The sequence below is a fragment of the Felis catus genome, chromosome B4 (assembly GCF_018350175.1).
Source record: "Felis catus isolate Fca126 chromosome B4, F.catus_Fca126_mat1.0, whole genome shotgun sequence".
Taxonomy (NCBI): Eukaryota; Metazoa; Chordata; class Mammalia; order Carnivora; family Felidae; genus Felis; species Felis catus.
The window spans coordinates 75,937,642-75,959,224 of NC_058374.1; the positions used below are offsets into that span (position 1 = coordinate 75,937,642).

Sequence of the window (21,583 nt, forward strand, 5' to 3'; positions counted from 1 at the left end):
ACCCGCCACCCCTTGCCACCACTCTATCTACCTGGGTCCCAGCAAAGGGAGTCTGGCCTCGATTCAGCTGCTCAAAGGCAGGGCTGCTGGGCTCGGCACCCCAGCTGCCCGGGGGCCCCACTGCTCCTGCAGCTGCCGCAGCTGTTTCCTTCTCTTGCCGCAGGGTGTTGCGCTGGATCTGCTGCCGAATCAGGAGCTCCCGTAGTCGCTGGCGCTGTGCAAAGAACAGAGAAGTGGGGTAAGTCCATTCTACTCCAATCACAGAGTTGGCACAAGAAAAGCAAAGATATGGGGGTTCACTCCAGGATGTCCACCCACCTGCCGCTGCTTCTCCAGTTCTGTCTGGCTGAGGCTGGACATGCCTGGGTCCTGGGTACCTGGAAGTTCAGGTGCCGCCAAAGAGCTACCCAATCCAGCCCCTGGGTCTTCTCGCTTATCGACTGGAGAGGTGATGCCTGCCCGCTGTGAGGCTCCATGCGACAGGTAGGGGAGAGATCCATCCGGTGCAGGTGGTGGTAGGACTGATGGGGGGCGTAGCGGGGACAGCCCAAAGCCCTCTCCTGTGGACCCACTGCTGGATCCCAGGGGGCTGCCTGATGGGTGGAAGTTCCCTGTGGCTACTGCGTAGTTTGTGCTTTGAGGCTTGCCCAAAGTAGGGCCAGGCCCAAAATGGCTGTTGATCCCATGGGGTGGAGGGAGACCAGGCTGAGGGACAGGGGGCTTTAGGGAAGGCTCCCCTACCGCCTGAGGGAAAGTGAAACGCATGGGAGAGGGGGTGCCCACAAATGCACCCGTCCCAGGGGACCGGGCAAAATTGGGGGGCTGCCCACTTGGGACCTTAGCATGGAGCTCACCTGCCGGTCCCGAGGGCAGGGCTGCTGGGAAGCCCCCAGCCCCCAGTGGAGTGTGGGCTAGAGGCCCAGCCTTGAAGGCAACTTCAGGGGGCTGGGGTCGGGGTGGCTTATGCAAGGGGGCAAATGGGTCACGGGACTGAGGACGTGAGGGTGGACGGGAATAAGGGTCAGGAGACTGGAAGCGAGGGGTAACAGGGGATGGGCAAAAAGCCTCAGCAGACAAAGGACGGGGTGTTAATGGGGACTGCGAGCTGGACTGGGACTGGGGACTGGCAGGTACTCGGGAGAAAGGGTCTGAGGGCAATGAGCGAGGGGGCAGGGCACAGCAGCTTTCAGGGGGTGGGGGTTGGGGCCGAGGGGTCAACGGGGGCTGGGCATAGGGGTCAGGATAGGGGCCAGGGCGAAAGATGTCCGAGTGGCTGGGAGAAGAAGGGGCCAAAGCCTGGGCAGGGGGTGGCTCCTGGGGCCTTAGGCCCAAGCCCGGGCTCTGGGGCTCTACCTGAGATGCCCGAGGGGTCAGGGGGGCTTTAAAGACATCAGGTGCCTTTAACTCCAGGTTGCCCAGGTGGGGGCCTGAGGAAGGTGAGTCAACAAAGCCTAGGTTTGGGGGCCCATAGCTAGGAGAGGATGCCCCAAGCTCTTCCTTCTTCACCTCTAGGGCCTTCCGAGACTCCCCAAAAGGCGGGGGTGACAGCAGGGGCTCGGCAGCCTTGCCTCCCCCTATCCCTGGGCTCTCAGGCACAGCCAGGTTGTCCAGTGAGGGGCAGCGGGGTTTGAGAAAGGGATCGGGTGTGGAGGGCTGGTGCCGGGGGGTGCCGGGTGGGGTAGTGTGGAATTCCCCTGGCTGGCCAGTCCCAGGACGAGATGAGGCGCCCAGCGTCAGGGGCTGCGCAGGGGCCCCAGTTGGACTAGGATAGGGAGGATAAGTAGGTGGTGCCGTGGGGAAGCGGGGCTCCAGAGCGTAGGCGGGGGCCAGTCCAAAGGGGTCCTGCGAAGGCACTTGGGCGGGCACCTGGGGTGGGAGCTTGAGGAAGAGCTCACCGGGCGAGTCGGGGCCGGGCACTGTGCCCGCCGGCGGCTTCAGGAACCCGTCCGCAGAGGTAGACAAGCCGGCGGGGGTAGTGGGGCTGCCAATGAAAATGGTGGGGGCAGCAGCGGGGGGCGGACTGCCCAGTGCCCCTGGCTGGGGGGGAATGCGAAGATGTAGGGCCGGTCGGTCAGTCTTACGGGCCATGTCGCCCACCTTGGTCTGCTTGTTGATCTGGCTCTCAGCCTGCTACAGGGGGAGACCAGGCACAGAGCAGTCAGGCTGCTGTGGCAAGCCCTATGTCCCCCACACCCTCAAGAGGCCCCCAGCTATAGGATCTGGATGGCACGACCCAACCTGGCCCCCACTCACCTTTTGCACCTTGTTGATGCGGTGAGCTGCCCGGTTATCTTTGGCCTTTTGCTGAGGGATACAGGACACAGCCTTAGGCCTAGGGCTCAGTTTCATGCCCAGCCCCCATCCCTCACGTCACTCACTCCCTACCCAGAAGCTGATCCCTTCTGGCCCAGTTGCTTTGGGAGTGGGTAATGGAAAGAACGGAGGTGAATTTCCCGAAAACACCCTCGAGCCCCAGTTCCCACCCTGACCTAGGCTCTCTTCCGGCTCACCAGGTAGGGGGCTTTGTCAGTAGCTGGAACTTTTCTCCAGAGCTTCATGATTTGTTTGCAACGGCTAGACCAGTCTGGAGGGCAGAGGTATTTCGTTAGAGGAAACTTGGCAGGTGACCCCTGTGCCCACCACATTCCCAGGTTGTTTCCCTTGCCTCCGTTCCATGGGTACCTGGGTAATCTTGCTTGAGATTGGGAAAGTTAATGTTGGCATAGAGCACAGGTGAGATGGTGGAGAGCTGGCCCAACTCCTCATCCTTCTCCCAACGCTGAAGGCTCCGCTGGTTATAGGAGAGCCCGTCGCCCTCTCCCTCCGTGGTGGGGGTGGTGGGGGTGGAGGGCGTGGTGCCCCCTGAGCCTGTCCAGGGGCTGTCTGGCTCACCGGGTTCCGGGCTAAAGAAGCCCCCGCGCTCCCTGGGGCGCAGGGGCAGAGAGTCACGGAGGGCAAGGAAGCCAAGCCCCACCCCAGACAAACTGCCTAGAGTTCCCAGGCCACTGCCCTGCCCCCATAAGGAGGGCCACTAACAAAGGAGCAGAGACAAGCATTTCTACAGCAGCACCCCGGAGTCCAAGGTCCCCTCCCTTGGCGTGGCCCCAGTGGGAGGGAAGGGACAGCAGGGACTGTCCACAGACGTTAAGCATAGATACCAACCTAGAATCCAGGAATGGGGACTGGCAGAGGCCCGGGTAGGAGTCCATTGGGCTGCTGGAGGGGAGATTGCCCAAAGGGAGTCCACCTACAAGAGGTACAGGATCAGAGAACGAGAGCAAGAGGCCCATCCTGGGGGTGAGCTTGGCCAAATCTGGACACCCAGTCTTGATGCCACTGCCATCCGTATCACCTTGAAGAAAGGGCCTCTGCAGCGGTGTACGGCTGCCGTCCGAGCCGGGGGTTCCACAACCCAGGTGCTGCTCTCGTTCAGAACCCAGAACATCCTTGAAGAGCTGCTGCAGGTCTTTAGATTCCATCTTGGGCAGTTCTGTGGGGGATTGATGAAGGATGCCGCTAAGGAAGACTGGAGATTTGACGGGACACTGCAGGGCCACAAATGGCCATGGCCAGGGAAGGTGCCCAGGACTCCCCACCAAAGAAGCTGGCTGTACAGATGGCAGTCCCACAGGTAGGACCTTCTTCTCCCACAGAGGACCCTTACACACGACAAGTGTGGGCCACAGCCTCACCTTCAGTGGGAATCCTATCTAAGTCAGAGCTAAGCATCCCTTCACCCGGAGTGCCTGGCTTCTCGGGGTCACTGGGCACTGGGGATGCCTTTATGCCTCCATCCTCAGGTCCTGCAATTGCCAAGAGAAACCCGTCAACCAAGGACAGTGCAGAGGCACCACACTAGCCACCCTGGACCCCAGAGGGCACAAAACAGTTTCCAGCCGCCAACCAGATGGTGCTCAAGGGCAAAACATGTTGACAGAAGCAAAACCGAGAGAAGACACAGTCCTCCCAGCAGCCCTCACCTGGTGTATCTGCTTTGCCCTCCAGGCCACGGGATTCTTCATCTGCAACATCTGGAGCATCATCTCCTATGAGCAACAATCCCCACTCTAGTCAGAGATGCCCTACACTTGATGCCCAGAATGGGCCCCCAGCTCCACAGGCCAGGGCCTTGGCCCACCCTCAATTCTGGGAGGCCAGCCTGTCCCCCACCAAATCCCCTCACCAGCCTCTAAGCACAGAGGGGAAAGTTGGATCCTTTCAGACCACCTCACCCCCACGTAACTGACCTTTCTGTGACGTGGGGAGCTCCTTCCTATCTGAGCCACTATCCCCCTTGGCTTTTGGGGCTCCTAGTCCAAAACTGGGCCGGCCCACCCCAACGGCAAAAAGGGCCTTCCGGCTCAGGTCCAGCAGCTCCTTCCCAAAGAAGGCTTCCTGCAGGAGGAGTAAGAGAAATAGGCCTCTTCATGCTCCGCAGGGCAGACGCACCGTCACCCTGCAGAGAGCCAAAGACCCACCTGCAGATAAGCAGGAAACATGTCTTCCAGTTTGCTCTTCTTGCGCCCACGCCGCTGCTGCTTCTTCTTCTCATCCCCATCAGCTAAGCTCTGGTCCACGGGGCCCTCTGCAGGTAGGTCTGCAGGCATCACTGGGGACAGAAGGGGAGGTGTCAGCCCCTCTCAGGGGACACTGGGCATGCTGCTCCCAACTCACTCAAGGGACACTTTCTGCCCACTCTCTCCCCAGCACCAATTGGGCCCACCACCCTCGTGGCCCTATGAGTGAGCCCTCACCTCCCAGGCCTCCCTGGCAGTGCCCCATAGGTCCTGGAATCCCCACCTTCTCCCAGGCCCCACTGGAGCCCTCACCCGTCTCACCCTCGTCGGGCTGCCCATCCCCACTCAACACCTCCGCCTGTGCAGCAGGCCCCTTTTTCACACGTGTGTGGGATTTCCGCTGTCGCACCATGAAACCACCAATGCCTAGGAAGAGGGAGAGTGAGACTGAGAAGCTGCCGGGGACCTGGTGAACTGTCCCTCACCACCCACCTCCCCATTCCAGGGCCTCACCAGGCCGATAGGGTTTGCGTTTGCGTTTCTTGCTTTCCTCGGTCTCCTCTCTGCCAGGCTCTATATCAGGGCTGACAGGCCCCTCCAGTTTCATTTCGCATTCCATGTGCTCCACGCCACCTGTGTACGGAGACAAGCGAGAGAGGGAGGAAGATCAGAAGCACACGCCCTTTTAAGCTCGTCATCCTGCTATCCGAGAACAGAGAGCCCAGTGCTTTGCCACAGAGCATCTGGACAAGCCCAACCATGGTTTGAGGGGGACTGGGAGTGGCACTGCTGCCCCACCCAACGCCCCACTCTCACGGGAGTGCTCCCACTACTTGGGCACTCCCTGAGATTCCCCAGCCTGACCTTCACCCTTGAGCAGCTCGTCAGCATCCAGGTCCCCATCCTTCTTGTCATCAGGGCCAAGGGCATCTGAGGGCTCAGAACCCTCTAGCCCTGCCTCCCCTGGGAGGCCAAGCCGTCCTCGCCGCTGGCGCCGCTTGTGCAGGGGTGACATGGTCAGGTTACGCAGTACAGCCATGCCAGTTTCTGTCAGCCACACACCCTCAAAGCGAAAGTATTGAGGCTCTGCACAAAGGAGAAGAGCACGTAGCCCCTGGATGGAGGCCCCAGAGAAACCAGACCTCCAAGTTTCAGCCTAAGTCCCCAGCTGGGACAAAAGCAGCAAAAGATGGACCGAGGTGAACACTGGGGAAGGAGGGCTGGCCACGAGTGGGTGCTAGCTGAGGCCTGAGTTCTCCATCAGTGACCCAGAGGGGTTCACAGAGACCGCTACTACAGAAGCCTGACTTTGCTCAGGACTCACACTAGTTCACCCAAAGAATTCTCTAGCTACCCAGGCCTAAGAAGGCCCCTACTTGCCAATGCCAGCATACAGTGCACACATCATGATGGAGGAGAGGCCCCTTCACTGAGGCCCCCTTCACTGAGAAGAAAAATCTGTGTTCTGTGCTCTCTGGAGATGAGATTCTGCAAAGGCCACGTTGCCTAGTGGAATGAACTCTGCCTGGGAAAATGGAGGCCTTGCTTCTCGTTATAACTTTACCACTAACCTACTGGGGGTGACCTTGAGCAGGCCACTCAACCTCTGAGGATCTTAGTTTCCTCCTCTGAAAATGAGGAGATAAAGTTGGGTTGGAGCTGGACTAGACAGCGTCTAAGGTCTCTTCCAGACTTGGCATTCGGGATTTCTGTGACTCACCTGGCTCTTTCACCTTCATAGGCACCAACTCTGGAGGAGCAACAGGTGCTATGGAAGAGACGGGCAAACCAAGGCAGCTTGAGACCCTGTCCCAAAGTAAGACAGCCCTGCCCTGACCCCTGCTCCCTTCTCCCCAGCACCTGGTACTCACCAGCAGGCTTTACCACATAAGGCTGGCAGGAGACACAGTCAAAACCCTCGTCGGCCGCCTGTTCCACGTCATCCTCTGTGAAGAGGCTCTCGCAGCCAGCATGCATCCACCTGGAAGAAGGGAAACAGCAAGAAATAAACCCAGACAGTGCAAGGCTAAGAACAGGGAAGAGGAGACCCATAGAAGGGGAGGACACCCTCACCGTTCACAGTGGCGGCACTGGATTAGGAGGTCCTCTTCCACATATGGGGCATGACAGATAGGGCAGGTCACCAAGCTAGCGCAGGGCCCGCAGTGTGTGTAACTATTCTGCCATTCACAGTGGAAGCCAGGGGAGGCAGCCCCACACTGCATACAAGACACACACCTGGTGGGGACAGAAAGACAGACCCTCAGTACCTAGCCTCCCCAAGGCATCCAGAGACGTCTTCATTGAGAAGCAAGCAACCAGCCCAGCCTTCTAAACCCAGCCTCTGTCACGTCAGCAACATCGCATCCCTCCAACATCTCCTGCCCAGGCCGCTCAAGATCCCAGGTCTCCCTACCATTTGCACTTCCAGCCACCCTTGGGCACGGTGAGCAGTGGCGGGTCCAGGCAGTATGTGTGGTAGCTAATGTCACAGTCATCACAGAGCAGGAGGCGTGAGGGGTCCGAGGCCTGGCCGCACACCTCACACACGATGCACTCCACACAACGCCAGCCCTTTAGCAGCATCACCTTGGTGATCTGGGGCAGAAGATGGCAATTCTTCAGGGTGTGACGTACAGGAGAGGGAAGACTTCTTAGGGGAGGGTGGGACTTACGTGGGTAGGGCTGGAGGACCTCAGTGCTCAGGCCAGACCTCCATCTGAACACAGGAAGGCTACGCAGAGCACCTCCATCCCCAAAAGTAGTGACTCTAAACTTAGGCTCCCAGGGATCTCTGATCAGAGAATGGCCTCACCCAGCCACTACCTCATTACAATCTTTTACTAGCCAAGTCCCCAAAAGACTGTGGATAGAATTAGGTTGTATCTCCCCCGACATTTCTTGAACGTTTAGAACCTGCTATCGCTACAAATTAGTGAATGTCAGCAGTGAGTTCTAAATCAGCATTAATGAAAACCCCAAAACAAGTGACCACACTTGGGTCAAAAACACTGCTTTCTCATTGCAGACTTGTGCTTATGATTTTGATTTTATATTTTATCTCCAGGCCATGTAAAGTTTTCACAACTCAGACGATGGATTAAATTATACCAATCATGATCTACGACAAAGAAACTTAATAAAGACCGCCATGATTTCCAAAGTACTTTGCCCCAAGATGAGTTTGTAACCACTAGTGACTGACAAGTAACTTCCACGACCAATGGCCATTTTAAGCAAACAATATCAATTATACTCAAATTAAAATTTCTTAAATAAAGTAGTGTGACCAGAACGGGGGCCTAATGTAAGAAATAACTGACCCCATTTCCCAGTCCAGGCCTCTTGGGCCTTGAACTCACCTTGCTGTTGACACAATAAGGGTGATAGCACTGAGAACACTGGGAACAGGCGAGGAGGTGGCCCTCTGCTCCCCGTCCAAAGCTGCCACATACCACGCACATGTCCTAGAGAAACACAGAGAAACCTGAATGCCCAACCTGGCCTCTTCAATCTCACTCAGTCCCAGCAACCAACTACAACACTAATCTGAAAGGGGGGAGTCAAGGAACCAAAAACCCACCCCCCATTGTCAGGACACTTAGCTATCACGGGCCTGTTCCTTCCTATCATGCCTTGCTCATCTGACCAGGGAATCTGAATTGGTACATCCTGACATGGGTAAAAGGAAGGAGAAGTGAAAGGAAGGTAAGAAGCATAAAGACTAGTCAGGATGAGAGAGTAACATATCTGACAAAATTCTATCAGCTTTGAGATGATTCAGGTGGGAACATACATTAAATTTCCCAGGCTATAAGCTTCAATAGGGCAGAGATCATTTCTGCCTTTTTTACGGCTATACCCCTTGCTCCTAGCTCACTGCCCAGCCCAGAGGAGACACTAAAGAGAAATTTGATGGATGGACAAACAAATGAACAACATGATCCTGATTCACTGTGTTTTCCCATTAGCTGGGTATCCCCAGAAGCAGGTCCTCAGTTTGGTCTTCCCCATTTACCCTCCCACCAAAATATGCCCAGCCAACATTGGGTCTGCCAGGTCTCAGTGCTGAGGATGGAACTATACCACAGGCAAGTACAGTACCTGCATTAGGACAAACTTGTCTGTGTTGGAGAAGAGAACCACAGTATTTTGCATGGTGTCATCATCGTCGTCTTCTTCCTCTTTGCTGGGAGAGCTATCGATATCAGCAACCTTACAGGCAGAGAGTTGTGGCAAGTGAGGCAGCTAATCTGCCCCCACTAAGCCGCTTTCCTCTTTGGTGCTGGGGGGAAGGAGGCGTGAACCCCTGGCTAAGATGAAGGCCAGGAGCCAGGACTAAGAAGCAGAAGAACACCCCAGCTCCCAAACTTGGCCTCAGCCCAACAGCAGAGATTTCAGAGAAGCCTGGGGGCCAGGTGGACAGAAGCACAGACATAGCTGGACAGGCCCTAGGCTAGCAAGCAGGTAGGTGGGCGTGCAGGGGACTGGCAGGATTTAAAGGGTGTTTAATCTTGAAAGGGCCAGCTGAAGCATGTTTGGGAAATGGGAAGCCTCTCCTTACTACCAGAGTCTCAATGGAAGAAGTAGTTGATTTTAGCCGGGCCCGTCCTCTCCCGCGTCCTCCATGTGCTCCTCCACGTGGCCGGCGTCTTCCTGGGAAACTACTGCTGCGACCCTAAGTGAGGGAAGAGGACGATTACAACAGCAAGTCAGGAGTTTGTAATCCTGTAGTGTACTGGGTCTACAGCCTCAGGGGGGAAGGGAAGAGATGAGCGGACACAGCATGACAGGTGATAAGGCCCAGGAGTCCTACTCAGGGCAGGGGAAAAGCCAAGCTCTCCATGACAGGTAGATAGCTCCAGCTCAAACCATGCCCCCATCCCAAGGAGAAAGTGACCAACACGGCACAATGAGAAAAACGCTGGCTAGAGAGACCTGACTTTCTAGTCCTCATTCTCTTACTGGGTAACTACGAACCCCGGGCACTTCACTTCCCTCTCTATGTATCAGTATTTCCCGTAACAAAGAGGATGAATAAAGGATCCCTGAAGAGTCTAGGATTCAGTAAACCAGGTAGAAAGCTATCCGTGACATAGGATCACACATCTGACACTGACATCACACTGACCACAACCAGTGGCTGGATGGCCTCTCACCTGTTTGATGCGGGAACGAGCTGGGGAGCTGCGCCGCCTCCCCTTGTCCCCCTCAGCTTTGCCTCCGCCAATAGCTGTCCCAGCATCACACAGTAGCGAGTCGTCAGTCTCTGGCAGCGAGTCAGTACAGAGTCGCAGGGAGCCCTCATCTCGGGCTGGACTAACGTCTGTAGATACCCCCAGCTCCATGGACAAGGAGCCGCCCCCTTCAGGGTCGGGAGAGCCTAGCAGGGGCTCGGAGCCAGGAAAACTGGCACTGGCATCACCCTGGCTCAGATTGGAGATCTCATTAACGATGTCGGATTTGATGAGAGTGGGTGGGGTAGGGGCCACTGGTGCACGTGGCTCCTCTTGCTCTTCACAGGGTGAACTCTGCCCTGCCTGCTTGCATTCTGGGCCATAGACCTCCATAGGGGTCACAGGGGCCAGCTCCTCGGGGTCCAGGAGCACAGGGGAACCCTTAAGTTCACTAGCCAAACTGCCAGGGGTCTGTCCAGCCTCTGGCTGTGAACCAGGAGTGTCAGTCCCATCCAGAGGGGCTGTATCTTCCCCCAGACCGGAGAAGTCATCCAGAGCCGGGGCAGGACTAGGTGCAGGGCAGGAAAGGTTACCCATGGGGGAGGGGAGAGGACTAGTAGGGCTGGGTTCCAAGGCTGGGCACTCAGGTTCTGGGACTTTCTCAGTCTCCATCTCATGTGGCTCAGCCTCATCTGAGACCTCCACTGCCTTCTCCATGGGACTCAGTGGGGAGGGAATGGACAGTGGCAGAGCAGGAGGAGAGCACTGGGAAGGAGGGGAGTTTTGGGGAGGCAGGGAATGCTGCAGGAGTGGAGAACACTGAGGGGGAAGGGGTTCCATCAGGATGGGAGAAGCTGGTCCCATTGGGGAGCCTGGAGATGGGGGAAGGATCATAGGAGGTACAGGCTCAGGGTCAGTGCAGTTAGCTTCTGGTGGAGGGCTGATGGGTGTCTCTAGGATGGGGGCAGCCAACGGCGACTCAGGATCACTGTCCCCTTTGGCACCAAAGGGGTATTCTAACTCCCCCAAAGGAGACAGGGCCGGCGGGGCCACAGCTGTAATAATGGGTGAGAGTGGAGGAGGAAGAGGATCTGGAAATGGAAAAAGGGAGGCTCTTAGATTAGATGCACCATGAAGAATTAAGACTGTCCCAGACAAAGGGGAACTAACATCCCCTTACCTGGTGGCATCAGCTGAGGTGACAAGGATGGCTCCCCGGATGGGGACAACGGCAACTCCTCAGGTAGAGGGGACAGAGGTGGTTCCCCAGGCTCAGACAGGGCCGGCTCTCCAAGCAAGGGGGATAAAGGTGGCTCCCCAGGTGGGAGGAACAAGGGCAATTCCTCAGCTGCAGGGCATAGGCCTGGCTCCTCAGGGGGCTCTTCAGGTCGAGGGGACAGGCGCGGTTCCTCAGGCTGGGGGGACAAGCGCAACTCCTCAGGCCGGGGGGACAGGGGCGGCTCCTCAGGCTGGGGGGACAGGCGCGGTTCCTCAGGCCCGGGGGACAGGCGTAGCTCCTCAGGCACGGGGGACAGCTGCGGCTCCTCAGGCAGGGGGGACAGGCATGGCTCCTCAGGCTGGGGGGACAGGCGTGGCTCCTCAGGCCGGGGGGACAGGCGTGGCTCCTCAGGCCGGGGGGACAGACAGGGCTCCTCAGGCCGGGAAGACAGACACAGCTCCTCAGGGGCAGGGGACAGGCATGGCTTCTCAGGCCGGGGGGACAGATGTGGCTCCTCAAGCGGAGGGGATAAATGCAGCTTCTCAGGCGCAGGGGACAGGCGCGGTTCCTCAAGTGCGGGGGACAGGCGCGGCTCCTCAGGCCGGGGGGACAGACAGGGCTCCTCAGGCCGAGGGGACAGGCGCGGCTCCTCAGGCCGAGGGGACAGGCGCGGCTCCTCAGGCCGAGGGGACAGGCACAGCTCCTCAGGTCGGGGGCAGAGTCGTGGCTCCTCAGGCAGTGGCAACAAGGATGACTCCTCTAGCGGTAGGGTCATGAGCAGCTCCTCCGGGGGCGGAGAAGCAGGTGAGTCTTCGGGTGGTGGGGAAGCGGGTGAGTCCTCAGGCGGCGGGAATAGGCGTGAAGCCTCAGGTGGAGGAGACGTGGGAGACTCCTCGGGCGGTGGGGACAGGGGAGATTCCTCAGGCGGTGGGGACAGGCGTGACACCTCAGGCAGGGGGGATAGGCATGATACCTCAGGCGGGGGGGACATAGGCGAGTCTTCAGGTGGTGGGGACATGGGCGAGTCCTCGGGTGGTGGGGACAGACGTGATGCCTCTGGTGGTGGGGAGAGAGGAGACTCCTCTGGTGGAGGGGATAGGGGTGATTCTTCAAATGGTGGGAACAGACGAGATGCCTCGGGTGGTGGAGACATGGGTGATTCTTCAGGTGGAGGGGACATAGGTGACTCCTCAGGTGGTGGAGACAGGCGAGATGCTTCAGGAGGTGGGGAAGTAGGCAACTCCTCAGGTGGGGGGGACAGGGGAGACTCTTCAAATGGTGGGGACAGGGGTGATGCTTCAGGCGGTGGAGACAGGGGTGTCTCGAGTGGGGGAGATGGGGGGGACTCCTCTGGTGGAGAGAACGGTGACTCCTCCAGTGGAGAAAAGGGTGATGACTCAGGTGGAGGAGACAGAGGAGACTCCTCAGGCGGTGGAGAGAGGGGTGATTCCTCAGGTGGTGGGGACAGGCGCGATGCCTCAGGCGGCGGGGATGTGGGCGATTCCTCAGGTGGTGGGGACAGGGGCGACTCCTCAGGTGGGGGCAGCAGTGGCATCTCCTCATTTAGGGGGGCCTCCAACTGGGGCTCAAGTTGGGCCCCTGCTCTCCCTGCAGACATAACACACTATGCTCCCACCTAGCCCAGCTCTACTCCATCAAAAGTACAGGGTTTAAGGCAAAGCAGAAACTGTCCCTTGTCACAGAACAGACAGGAATTATTTTCAGGAACCCTCAAACCCTACTCACCTAGTGGTTTGGCTTCACATTGCAGGGGCCCCGGTTCCTTGGGTTGCATAGAGGTCACGTGCCCACCCTTTGGCTGCCCTTGGCATGCAACGTACAGAGCTTCGGGCTCATCAGTGGGGGTATCACCAGGCTCTGGGGGTGAGAACCTGCAGAGGGTACAGGGGAGCAGGCACCAGGGCTCTCATCAGCTATCAGCTCCTAGACAGCGTGCTGAGGTGAGGCACGAATGCTACGGATCGTACTGCCCACCTTGGGGCTCCCCTCTCAAAGTCAACTTGCTTTAACACGGCCCCTGCCAGTCTCAATACCTCCAAACTGCGTAACTTCCCAATCTCCTTCAGTCCATGTTACTTACCTGCTACAGACAGGGGGATGCTGCTCAGCCACAGAACTGACAGGCTGTCCTCCTTGGGCTTTGTGACAGCGGTGACAGAGCGAGTAATTCTCAAACCACTCAGAGTTGGGATTCAGCTCTGCTGAGCCTGCCCCACAGGCCCGGCATACCCGGCATGCCTAGGGGAAGTAAGCAGGCAAAACAGGCACTGGTCAGAGAGCAGACTGGAGGAGAGCACAGGACTCATCACAATGGGGAAATGAGATGTGATAGGTGGTAGAATTAGGGAGAGTAAGGCAGAATCAGAGGGATAATCACCTTGCACTTCCAAGAGTGAGCAGGCAGTTCCTCCATTGGTGGTTTTAGGCAGAAGGTGTGGTATCCTTTGTCACACGTCTCACAGACCAACATCTTAGAGTCATTCCCAGGTTTCCTGCAGGCACATAGGGCACATAACAGATCCTTCCTGCCCTCATTTTCAACCCTAACCTGTGCTTCACCTAAGGCTTCTCTCTTGCCCTCCTATTCTTACCTGCAGGCTTGGCACACTTTGCATTCAGGGCACTGCCAGCCAGCACGTTTGCGGGCAGTCAGAGCAGTGTCCAGGCAGGCCCCGTGATAGTGATGCCCACAGCTGGTACAGAAGAACAGGTCACACAATTCCCCTGGTCCCTCACATACTGCACAACGAGCCTCCTCTAGCATGGGAAGAGACAAAGAAGATGGGTCAGCTATGGATTCCTTGTAGGACTCAGCACAGTGCTCTCTACGTAACAGGCATTCCATAGACACAGAACGAACAAACAACAAATAGTTACTGGGTATTTGCCCAATATACGGGAGACACTCTTCTAGGCGCTGCAGACACCGTGGTAAACAAGGAAAAGTCCCTATGCTCACAAAGTTCACATCTCTTTTAGTGGGGCATAAGTTCACACAAAAACCCCAGGCACACTTGGCCCCTTATTTTCCCTGTGTCTAGAGGGTAGGACTTCTTACCCAGATGCGCAGCCCCCTCACTGTGCTCCGGGCATAGCAGCTGCAGTGTTTTCATGGATAAGAAGGAACCGCTGGCAGTCGCACAGGGGAAGTGGTAAAGCCGTGGACATCCGGGTGAGCGGCAAGGGATGGAGGCACCGCGCCTGGTGCAGTGGGAACAGCGCTGCCAGGGTGGAGACAAAGTGTCAGTGCTAGCCGCTCTCCCCAGAGCAATAGGTCAGGCACTGGCTCTGCCTCCGTCTAACCACTGCCCTTCTCATTCTAGCCTCTCAGAAGCCCACCAGCTCTGCTCGCTCTACCCTGTGCCTATGCAACTCCTTGGCCCCAGCCCCACCTGTGAGATCCCTGAGAAGATGGCCTTGTCCACACCACATAGTTCTGGGCCCTCCTGCCCCCATACGCCTGCCGACCACGCAGCACACCAATGGTGAGCCCAGCAGGACCCTTTATAATGGAAAAGGATAAACAGAAAAGAAAGAGTTAGCAGAAAGGTAATGACTGGCTCAGGACCACCCAGTCCCTACCCCCTTTTCCTGCCCAAGTCAGCTACCCCACCTCTCCTCACTTACCGCCAGGTTCTCCTAGGTGGGCAGGTGTCAGGCCCTCAGGGAAACCAATCTGTGACAGGTCCTCACAGGGCAGCGCTGCCTCGTTGGGCCCTGGATTCCCCCCAGGGGACGCCACTGGACACTGGGGCCAGTCAAATGGCAACTCAAAGCGCCGTAGCTCCCGCTGCCCATGTAGACTGGGCTCCCCGCAGTTACAGAGAGCACAACGCCGCACCGGACCCCCACTGTGGACACACAAGCGTTAGTACCATGCCGACCGCTGCCCAAAGGCACCCCTAACATCCCCATGATTTGGCATGCCTATGATTCCCAAACACTCATCTTCCTAAATCTTCCTCCTTGAAAGTTCAGACTCTCAAATCAAATCTTTGTGTGGCTTTACATCCTCATTTCCCCAAGTTACCTGCAGTCCTGGGGAGGCTCCTGAAGCCTAGGACCTCCAGAACTGGGCACAGAGACCTCCCCCACATGTGGGTTGGGAAGGTCTGGCTCAGTGGTGCCTGACTCCTCAGAGGCTGCAGGTCCATCAGCTGAATGAACAGAGAAGCAAGCATCAGCCATCATCTTCTATATAGTACTAGTCTAGGCAAACCATAAGAGACTCTTAAATGCACAGAACAAACTGGGGGTTGATGGAGGAGAGGTGGGGGGGCAGGGATGGGCTAAATGGGTGATGGGCATTAAAGAGGGCGGTTGTTGGGATGAGCACTAGGTGTCATATGTAAATAATGAATCACTAATTTCTACTCCTGGAACCGATACTACAATGTATGTTAACTAACTTAAATTAAAAAAATAAATAAATAAATAAATAAAAATACTAGTCCACTGATCAGACCCATGAGATTAACCAAAACCCTTGGTGAATTACAGTGATGGCAATTTGACTTTTGCTCCAAAGAACAAAGTCCTTCAATTACCTGTCTATTAGACAGACTTAGCTCCTGTCTTTGTGCCAGGGCCAGAAATCTAAGGTTGCCTGGGAAGGGCAGAAAGCTGCCAGCAAACCCAGAATTTGCCCTACTCACCTGCCGGTTCTGAATCTTTATCCTCACCAGGCGGCTTCTGGCTGTCCATCCCTCTCTCCGACTGGGCAGGGCCCTCTCGGGGAGACCTGTCAGAGCAGAAAGAAAGATCTACATGTCTAGTAAGTCTCCCCACTAAACACTTTCCCTAGCATCCTAGGAGGAAGGCAGCTATTGGTAACTACTTTACAGAAAGCAGAGCAAAGCCATACCTACAAACTCCTGTTCTAATGACAAGGAAAAACTTTCTCCCTAACCCTTACCCACTGCCTACTTCCTCCCCAGATAAACACATACCCTATTCTCCCACTCTGGATTCTCAGGAGGTCCTCTCCCCTTTCCTACTTCCTACCTCCTGTGTCAGAGTTCCCAGGGCAAGAGCATCCAACTAGAAGCACATCCAAGGTATATCTAGTACTGCCCTTTGCTTCATGTCTGAGTTCTTGGTTTCTGGTGTGCCCTATTCCCTGGCCTTTTTCTTCAGATCTCAAGTCAGCTACCATCCCAGAGGTACATCAGTGCCAACCCAGGGGTAGCCATAACCCAAGAAGTCTGAATCCAGTCAAAATCCCTCTCCCAGAGACAGAGTCTGGGGTCTTACAGGGTATAGAATACATTACTGGGACTAAAGCCTAGCTATGGATGGATCTCCTCCACTTCCACCAGTTTCAAACAGGCGATCCCAAACACAAAAGAAGAAACTCCCCAATTTCTACCCACGGCCCATCCAAATCCAGCTCAGGCCCCCTCCCACCCCTCCTCCCCTGCTGTGACTGAGCTCAGGATCTCACCCAGCCTGAAGGCCTCAGGTCGTTGCCCTTAGCAACACTAACTGCCCTTCCTCCTCAGAGGTCCCTAGTAGTTAACAGAAGTGGGCCTTAAGAGTTACTGAGCATGTGTAGCTAGGCTCGAAGCTAGGCATGCTGGGAGTTGTAGTCTCAGGAAGCACACTGCCACTTAGAGGAGTTCTAAACCCGGGAGGACACAGCATAGCAGAGTAGCTTCCTTCCTCTTCGGTAAAGCAGGGTTTCCACACACACTATGGGGGTGAGGGGGGTAACGGTCCCCTCTTCTAAGATACGCCTGACTATACCAGAGCCAAATGAAACAATCTAAAGTTACACCTAAGAAGGTTGAGACCCACCCGTTGAACATATTTTCCTAAACCTCAGAGAGAACTAAGCAGAGTACAGAAAAGAGAAAAGCAAAGTTGTAGAGGTGAGGAAGAAGAAAGTCATCTTATAGAAAAAGGGAGAGGGGCGCCTGGGTGGCTCAGTCGGTTAAGCGTCCAACTTCGGCTCAGGTCATGATCTCATGGTTTGTGGGTTTGAGCCCTGTGTTGGGCTCTGTGCTGACAGCTCGGGGCCTGGAGCCTGCTTTGGATTCTGTGTCTCTGGCTCTCTCTGCCCCTCCCCCACACTCTCACACTCTCTCTCTCTCTCTCTCTCTCTCAAAAATAAATAAACATTAAAAAAAATTTAAAAAAGAAAAAGGGAGAAAGAGATAGGTGCCAGCAGCTCTAAATGGGAGGGATAAGGGCTTAAGCAGAGAAAAGAAAGTATGTTCTTAAGGAAGCTGGGGGCATGGGAGGAGGGAATCCCTAAAACAGAACTCTAAATAAAAGTTTGAGAAATTTCTCTCTCCCACCTTTTCCACTCTTATTTAACCAGAGGGACCACACCAACCTTAGTAAGGATAAGCCTCTCTTCCTAAACCAACTACCCCAGTGGTCAGCCACTGGGATTGTGTGACTGGGGCAAATGAGATGGGGGAACCCTCAAAAGTGCCTAGGACTGATGAATCAATTACCTAAGAACCACAATATCAGTTCTCTTCCCCTGAGCTCACACTCCATTTTCAGAGACTAGCAATGCACCTTCTGTGACGTATCACCGGAAAAGAAATTTTGTTTTACTTTTTTCCCTTCATGCTTTCAGAATCTACCAGATTGGGAAAGTGAAGTATCACCTGATACCTGTTACCTCCATTCCCTGGTCATCTCTTTCCCAAACCTGCCACACAACCACACCTGAAAGGAAAGTCAGGTGGTCATCTGGCCGGCCCACAGAAAAGCTGGTCTGGAACTTCAAGGGGCTCTTAGAAGCCACTGTTGGGAAGTAGGGGTTGGAGGTCAGGGTACCAGCCAGCCCCCTCTTCCCAAGCAGTCGTTCAAGGCCCGACCACACCCAAAGACTTCAAAGTTTCCTAAATGTGTTCCTTACCACTACATACCCGCAAAGATCCTCTACCAGCTCTGCTCTCAAAAGTTGAGGCCAAAGGAGTCACAAACAGTAAGAAATAAAAAGCAACAGTGATAATACAGCGGGTGGGAGGAGGACTGCTTCACACAAGGCCAGAGGGACAAATTCCTCTGCCCTCCCCCGAGCGCAGCCCTCTCAAGCTGGTAAGGCTGGCACTGCTTGGGGAGATACAGAAACCACCTTCGTCAGCCTTGGAAGACAGAGTATCAACATCTTCCAAAGCCACAGCCTCATTCATGGAGACATGGAAGATAGACCAAGTAGCACACAGTAGAGTATCCTCCAAGCTGTGCCAAAAACAATCTAGGGGCACCTCCAAGAAGCTGGGGCTCCATTTCTCTACCCCTGCAGTCTAGCACCTGTGCCCCAATGCCAAGTCCCAGTTGCCAGGCCCCTGAACACAGCTAAACAAATAAAGACCACAGGTTCCCCCATCCCATCATTCACAGCCAGAAATCACACACACACATACATATACACCAAGGGTTTTTCCCTGGATCTAAATTGGGTTAATACCTAGCCAGGCTTCCTCTGGGGAACGAGAGATCCCAAAGAAGTACAGATCTAGGAGGTAAAATTGTGCTGGCTTCCCTTAGCCCCAGGCCTAAGAGGCCCAAAACAGCAAAGAAGACAGGGATTCATCTCAACCCACTCTCCTCCCTGACACCATCCCAGACCAATAGTTTTAACTCTATTTTCCCAGCCAAAGGGGAAATGGAAGCTTGGAGAGGTGAAAGGCTGAAGTAGGCCCTTGAGTGAACAGCTCTTCTGTAGGACTCAGGACTTCCTGGTTCCCAGCCTGAGAATCAAACCACACCTCTCCCCACCCCCATTTTGGGCCAGCCCTCCAGGAAGAATCCAAATGGCAACACTGGGCCCGTCGACCCTCCGGACGGTGTCTGGGTCATCCTGGGGTCAGCCACAGCTAAGAAGGAGAGGTCCCTCCTAAGAAAGCTCTTTGGGGACAGACAACAGGAGGGTCCCTTCAGAGGCAGCAGTGGCAGAGAGCATGGGTGACAGCTAGCCTCACTCTACCACCCCTGTAGCACCTCTCACCTCAGGGTTACCACCCAGAAATCTTTCAAGGGCAAAACCCCTATTTTCTCCAAGATCAGACTGGAAGAGATCTAACCTATGTATGTTGGAGAGGGTGGAGTGAGGGAGCAAAACACACCAGCCAAATCCCTGCTGGGCAGCATGACAGCTGTGAGAGGGGCTGTCCCAGCCCAGGGCTCAGAGGCATGAGGCTCATGCTGCACCTTCATGCACTCACATACACACCCCTTCTCCCCAACACCTCCTGCCAGGGTTGGAAACACAGGCTTTGGCTGAAACAGCTCTTGATCAGGTCATTTCTCCTCCAAAGAGGGACAGGCCACCCTATTCTGTAGGCTTAGGACAGGATCTGAGGACCAGTTAACACTCCCTAATTGAAAAGGGTTTGGAGAGGTCTGGGAGGGGCCTATGGGATTGGCCAGGACTTATGGGCAACCAGCTCTCCACACTAGGCCCAGAGAAAGCGGGAGACAAAAGCCATTTTTTTGCAGCCCACATTCGCAGGGAGCAAATCTCAACGGCCTACTCTATAATCCCCTAGAGATTATGTCCATCCCCAGAGGAGGGGAGGCAAAGCAGGCTAAGACAGCACTAGGCCTTGCTGGGGTCACTTTGTCAGGCAGGGGCAGTTTAAAGTTGAACAGCAAGGCCAGAGCTGCCCCCAGCCCCGCCTCCTTCTTGCCCCAGCCACCCCCTTCATCACACTAGTTAATTTCCACACACTCTCCCTTTGCACAGTGAAATAAGGCCTGGTGAAATATCTAGGGTTCCTGGAGTCTCCCAGAGACTGCTCTGGGTGCCCGGATGGGCAAGAACAACCTTAAAGTCCAACCTGGCAGTAAGTCTGACCTGGCAGTGGCACTCTATCCTCCCTCCCAAAGTTGTTCTGTTCCCAAGGCCCACAAGGAACCCTGAGGGAGAAGCAGCCAACTGGGATTGGTGCTGGCATCAGGGCCTGGGTCCTAGTTTAGCAGAGCTCCCCCCAACACAAAAATAAACAGGCAGAAAGGCGATCTGGCCAGGTTCCCAAACTCCCGTGGTTCCCTGAACCCCCAGTCTTTAAAGAGGCACACCCCAAGACACCAGGCCTCGGTTCTGCCCCGGCGACTGGCTCAGGTTGCCTTGACAGACACTGCCAAAGGAACCCTCCTCAGCTCTGGCACCCCTTTCTCCAACCTAAAGGCCAGCTCCGGCCAAGATAGTCCATCTGGCTATGCCCCCAGTCCAACCCTTTCTGGGCCCTAGCCGGGCAGACTTCACTCACCTCTTCACAGGGCGATCCAGAAATCCTCATCCGAGAACATGGCCAGAGCCCGGGCCGCTCCCCGACCTCCAACCGCCAGAGCGATCACAGCCGCCCCCCGCACGGGGGGGCTTAGGGGGGCCAAGAACGGTAAATCCAGGTCGGAGTGGCCACCCTCCTCCCCCAAAAAAACGCAAGAAGCCAAAGAAGGGTTCTCTGCCTCGGGTTCCAGCAGTTTAGGTTTCCATGGACAGCCCCAGGGCGGCGAATCCCGAGCGGACACAAAGAGAGCACCGGTGGCTTTGATCTTGGGCGAGCAGGCTCCGCATCCGCGTCGCCGGGCGGCCTCTCAGTCCTAGGGCCGGGCCAGCGCCCCGGCCGCCCGCGCCGGGCTCGGGCGGAACGTCGAGGCTCTCCAGATGGAACGTCGAGGCGCCTCCCCAGCAGCCCGGAAGGAATGCCGCGCCGCCCCGCGCCGGGCCCGGATGGAACGTGAGACCCTCGCTGGAGCGCCGAGCCCCTCTCCCCGCCCGGGCCGGCGCCCCGGGGCCGCGCAAGCTACGGCGACGCGGAGCCGGCGGGGCCGCGGGGCTGAACCTGACACACACCCAGCGCCGGGCTCCTCGACCCCGAGCGCTCACCCTCTGAGGCTTCGAGCCCCCCACCTTCTGCTCCCCCCCGGGGAAGGGAGGAGGGTAGGTGGGCGAGGAAGAGGAAGGGGCGGGCGGTGCGAGCCCTCTGCCCGCTCCCCTCCGGCCGCTCCAGGCCCTGCGCTCGCCTCCCTTCCCCTCTGGCCTCGGGAGCTGCCCCGCCCCCGGCCTGGCCGGCTCTGATCGGCGGCACCCCCTCGACCCCCGGCTGGCTGTGATCGCGGGGGGCCTAGAGGTGCATGGCCCAACCCCGGCTCCCGGCACCGGGGGGTCAGGAAACTGAGCGGAAAGTGGGGAACGAGGCAGCCATTTGCAACCGGAGAGGAAAGTAGTGCAGCGCGGCGCCGCTCCGCCTCCCCCCCCTCCGCCTCCTGTTCGGCCGGTAGGGTGGTTCCTGCGAAGGGGCTATTTCCTGGCCCGAGATCTCGGCAGCGGTCGTAGAGATTCAGGAAGCCTCCGGCGCAAGATCCGGGGGGCTCTTTTGCCTGGGGAACCCCACTCGAGAAGCGGAGAAAGGAGAAGACGCGGCCCTATTTTGTGTTGGAGCGGAGCGGCGGAGGGATACGGCCCTCTCGGAGGAAAGGCTGTGACTCTGCAGTTCTACGCACACGCTGTGGGATCCCTCCGCCTCGGGTTAACCCCGACTGCGCCGGGCCGGCCGCTGTGCAGACACGTGGGAATGAAGCCCCCCTCCTCTGCGCCCCGGCCCTGGACCTGCCTCCTTCACTGACCGGCTCGTGAAACTAGGACTGCGGCCACTTTCTAGTTCCGTTCCCTTGCAGTTTTC

General features: G+C 56.6%; 1 protein-coding gene across 6 annotated transcripts in view; it reads right to left on the reverse strand.

Moving 5' to 3' along the window:
- Positions 1–21,374, reverse strand: part of KMT2D (lysine methyltransferase 2D) — a 40,401-nt gene extending 19,027 nt beyond the window's left edge. Inside the window, exons 1-33 of one of the 6 annotated variants that reach the window (XM_045061743.1) lie at positions 20,168–21,374; positions 15,590–15,675; positions 14,965–15,091; positions 14,562–14,785; positions 14,327–14,436; positions 13,993–14,155; positions 13,526–13,691; positions 13,312–13,426; positions 13,015–13,172; positions 12,660–12,805; positions 10,875–12,521; positions 9,677–10,785; positions 9,082–9,195; positions 8,622–8,732; positions 7,880–7,984; positions 6,934–7,115; positions 6,591–6,755; positions 6,389–6,498; positions 6,238–6,285; positions 5,382–5,603; positions 5,031–5,150; positions 4,839–4,943; positions 4,479–4,609; positions 4,248–4,395; positions 3,981–4,046; positions 3,693–3,803; positions 3,353–3,490; positions 3,163–3,247; positions 2,683–2,924; positions 2,511–2,584; positions 2,254–2,304; positions 319–2,130; positions 32–214 (exon numbers count right to left, since the gene is read on the reverse strand). In XM_045061743.1, coding sequence (XP_044917678.1) covers positions 32–214; positions 319–2,130; positions 2,254–2,304; positions 2,511–2,584; positions 2,683–2,924; positions 3,163–3,247; positions 3,353–3,490; positions 3,693–3,803; positions 3,981–4,046; positions 4,248–4,395; positions 4,479–4,609; positions 4,839–4,943; positions 5,031–5,150; positions 5,382–5,603; positions 6,238–6,285; positions 6,389–6,498; positions 6,591–6,755; positions 6,934–7,115; positions 7,880–7,984; positions 8,622–8,732; positions 9,082–9,195; positions 9,677–10,785; positions 10,875–12,521; positions 12,660–12,805; positions 13,015–13,172; positions 13,312–13,426; positions 13,526–13,691; positions 13,993–14,155; positions 14,327–14,436; positions 14,562–14,785; positions 14,965–15,091; positions 15,590–15,638 — 8,337 coding nt within the window. In that variant the 5' untranslated portion in view covers positions 15,639–15,675; positions 20,168–21,374. Of the gene's footprint in view, positions 1–31; positions 215–318; positions 2,131–2,253; positions 2,305–2,510; positions 2,585–2,682; positions 2,925–3,162; positions 3,248–3,352; positions 3,491–3,692; positions 3,804–3,980; positions 4,047–4,247; positions 4,396–4,478; positions 4,610–4,829; positions 4,944–5,030; positions 5,151–5,381; positions 5,604–6,237; positions 6,286–6,388; positions 6,499–6,590; positions 6,756–6,933; positions 7,116–7,879; positions 7,985–8,621; positions 8,733–9,081; positions 9,196–9,676; positions 10,786–10,874; positions 12,522–12,659; positions 12,806–13,014; positions 13,173–13,311; positions 13,427–13,525; positions 13,692–13,992; positions 14,156–14,326; positions 14,437–14,561; positions 14,786–14,964; positions 15,092–15,589; positions 15,676–15,938; positions 16,319–16,377; positions 16,821–20,167 lie in introns of those variants that run through there. The other 5 variants (XM_045061744.1, XM_045061742.1, XM_045061739.1 and 2 more) reach the window with 5 other exon arrangements.
- Positions 21,375–21,583: the final 209 nt, after the last annotated feature.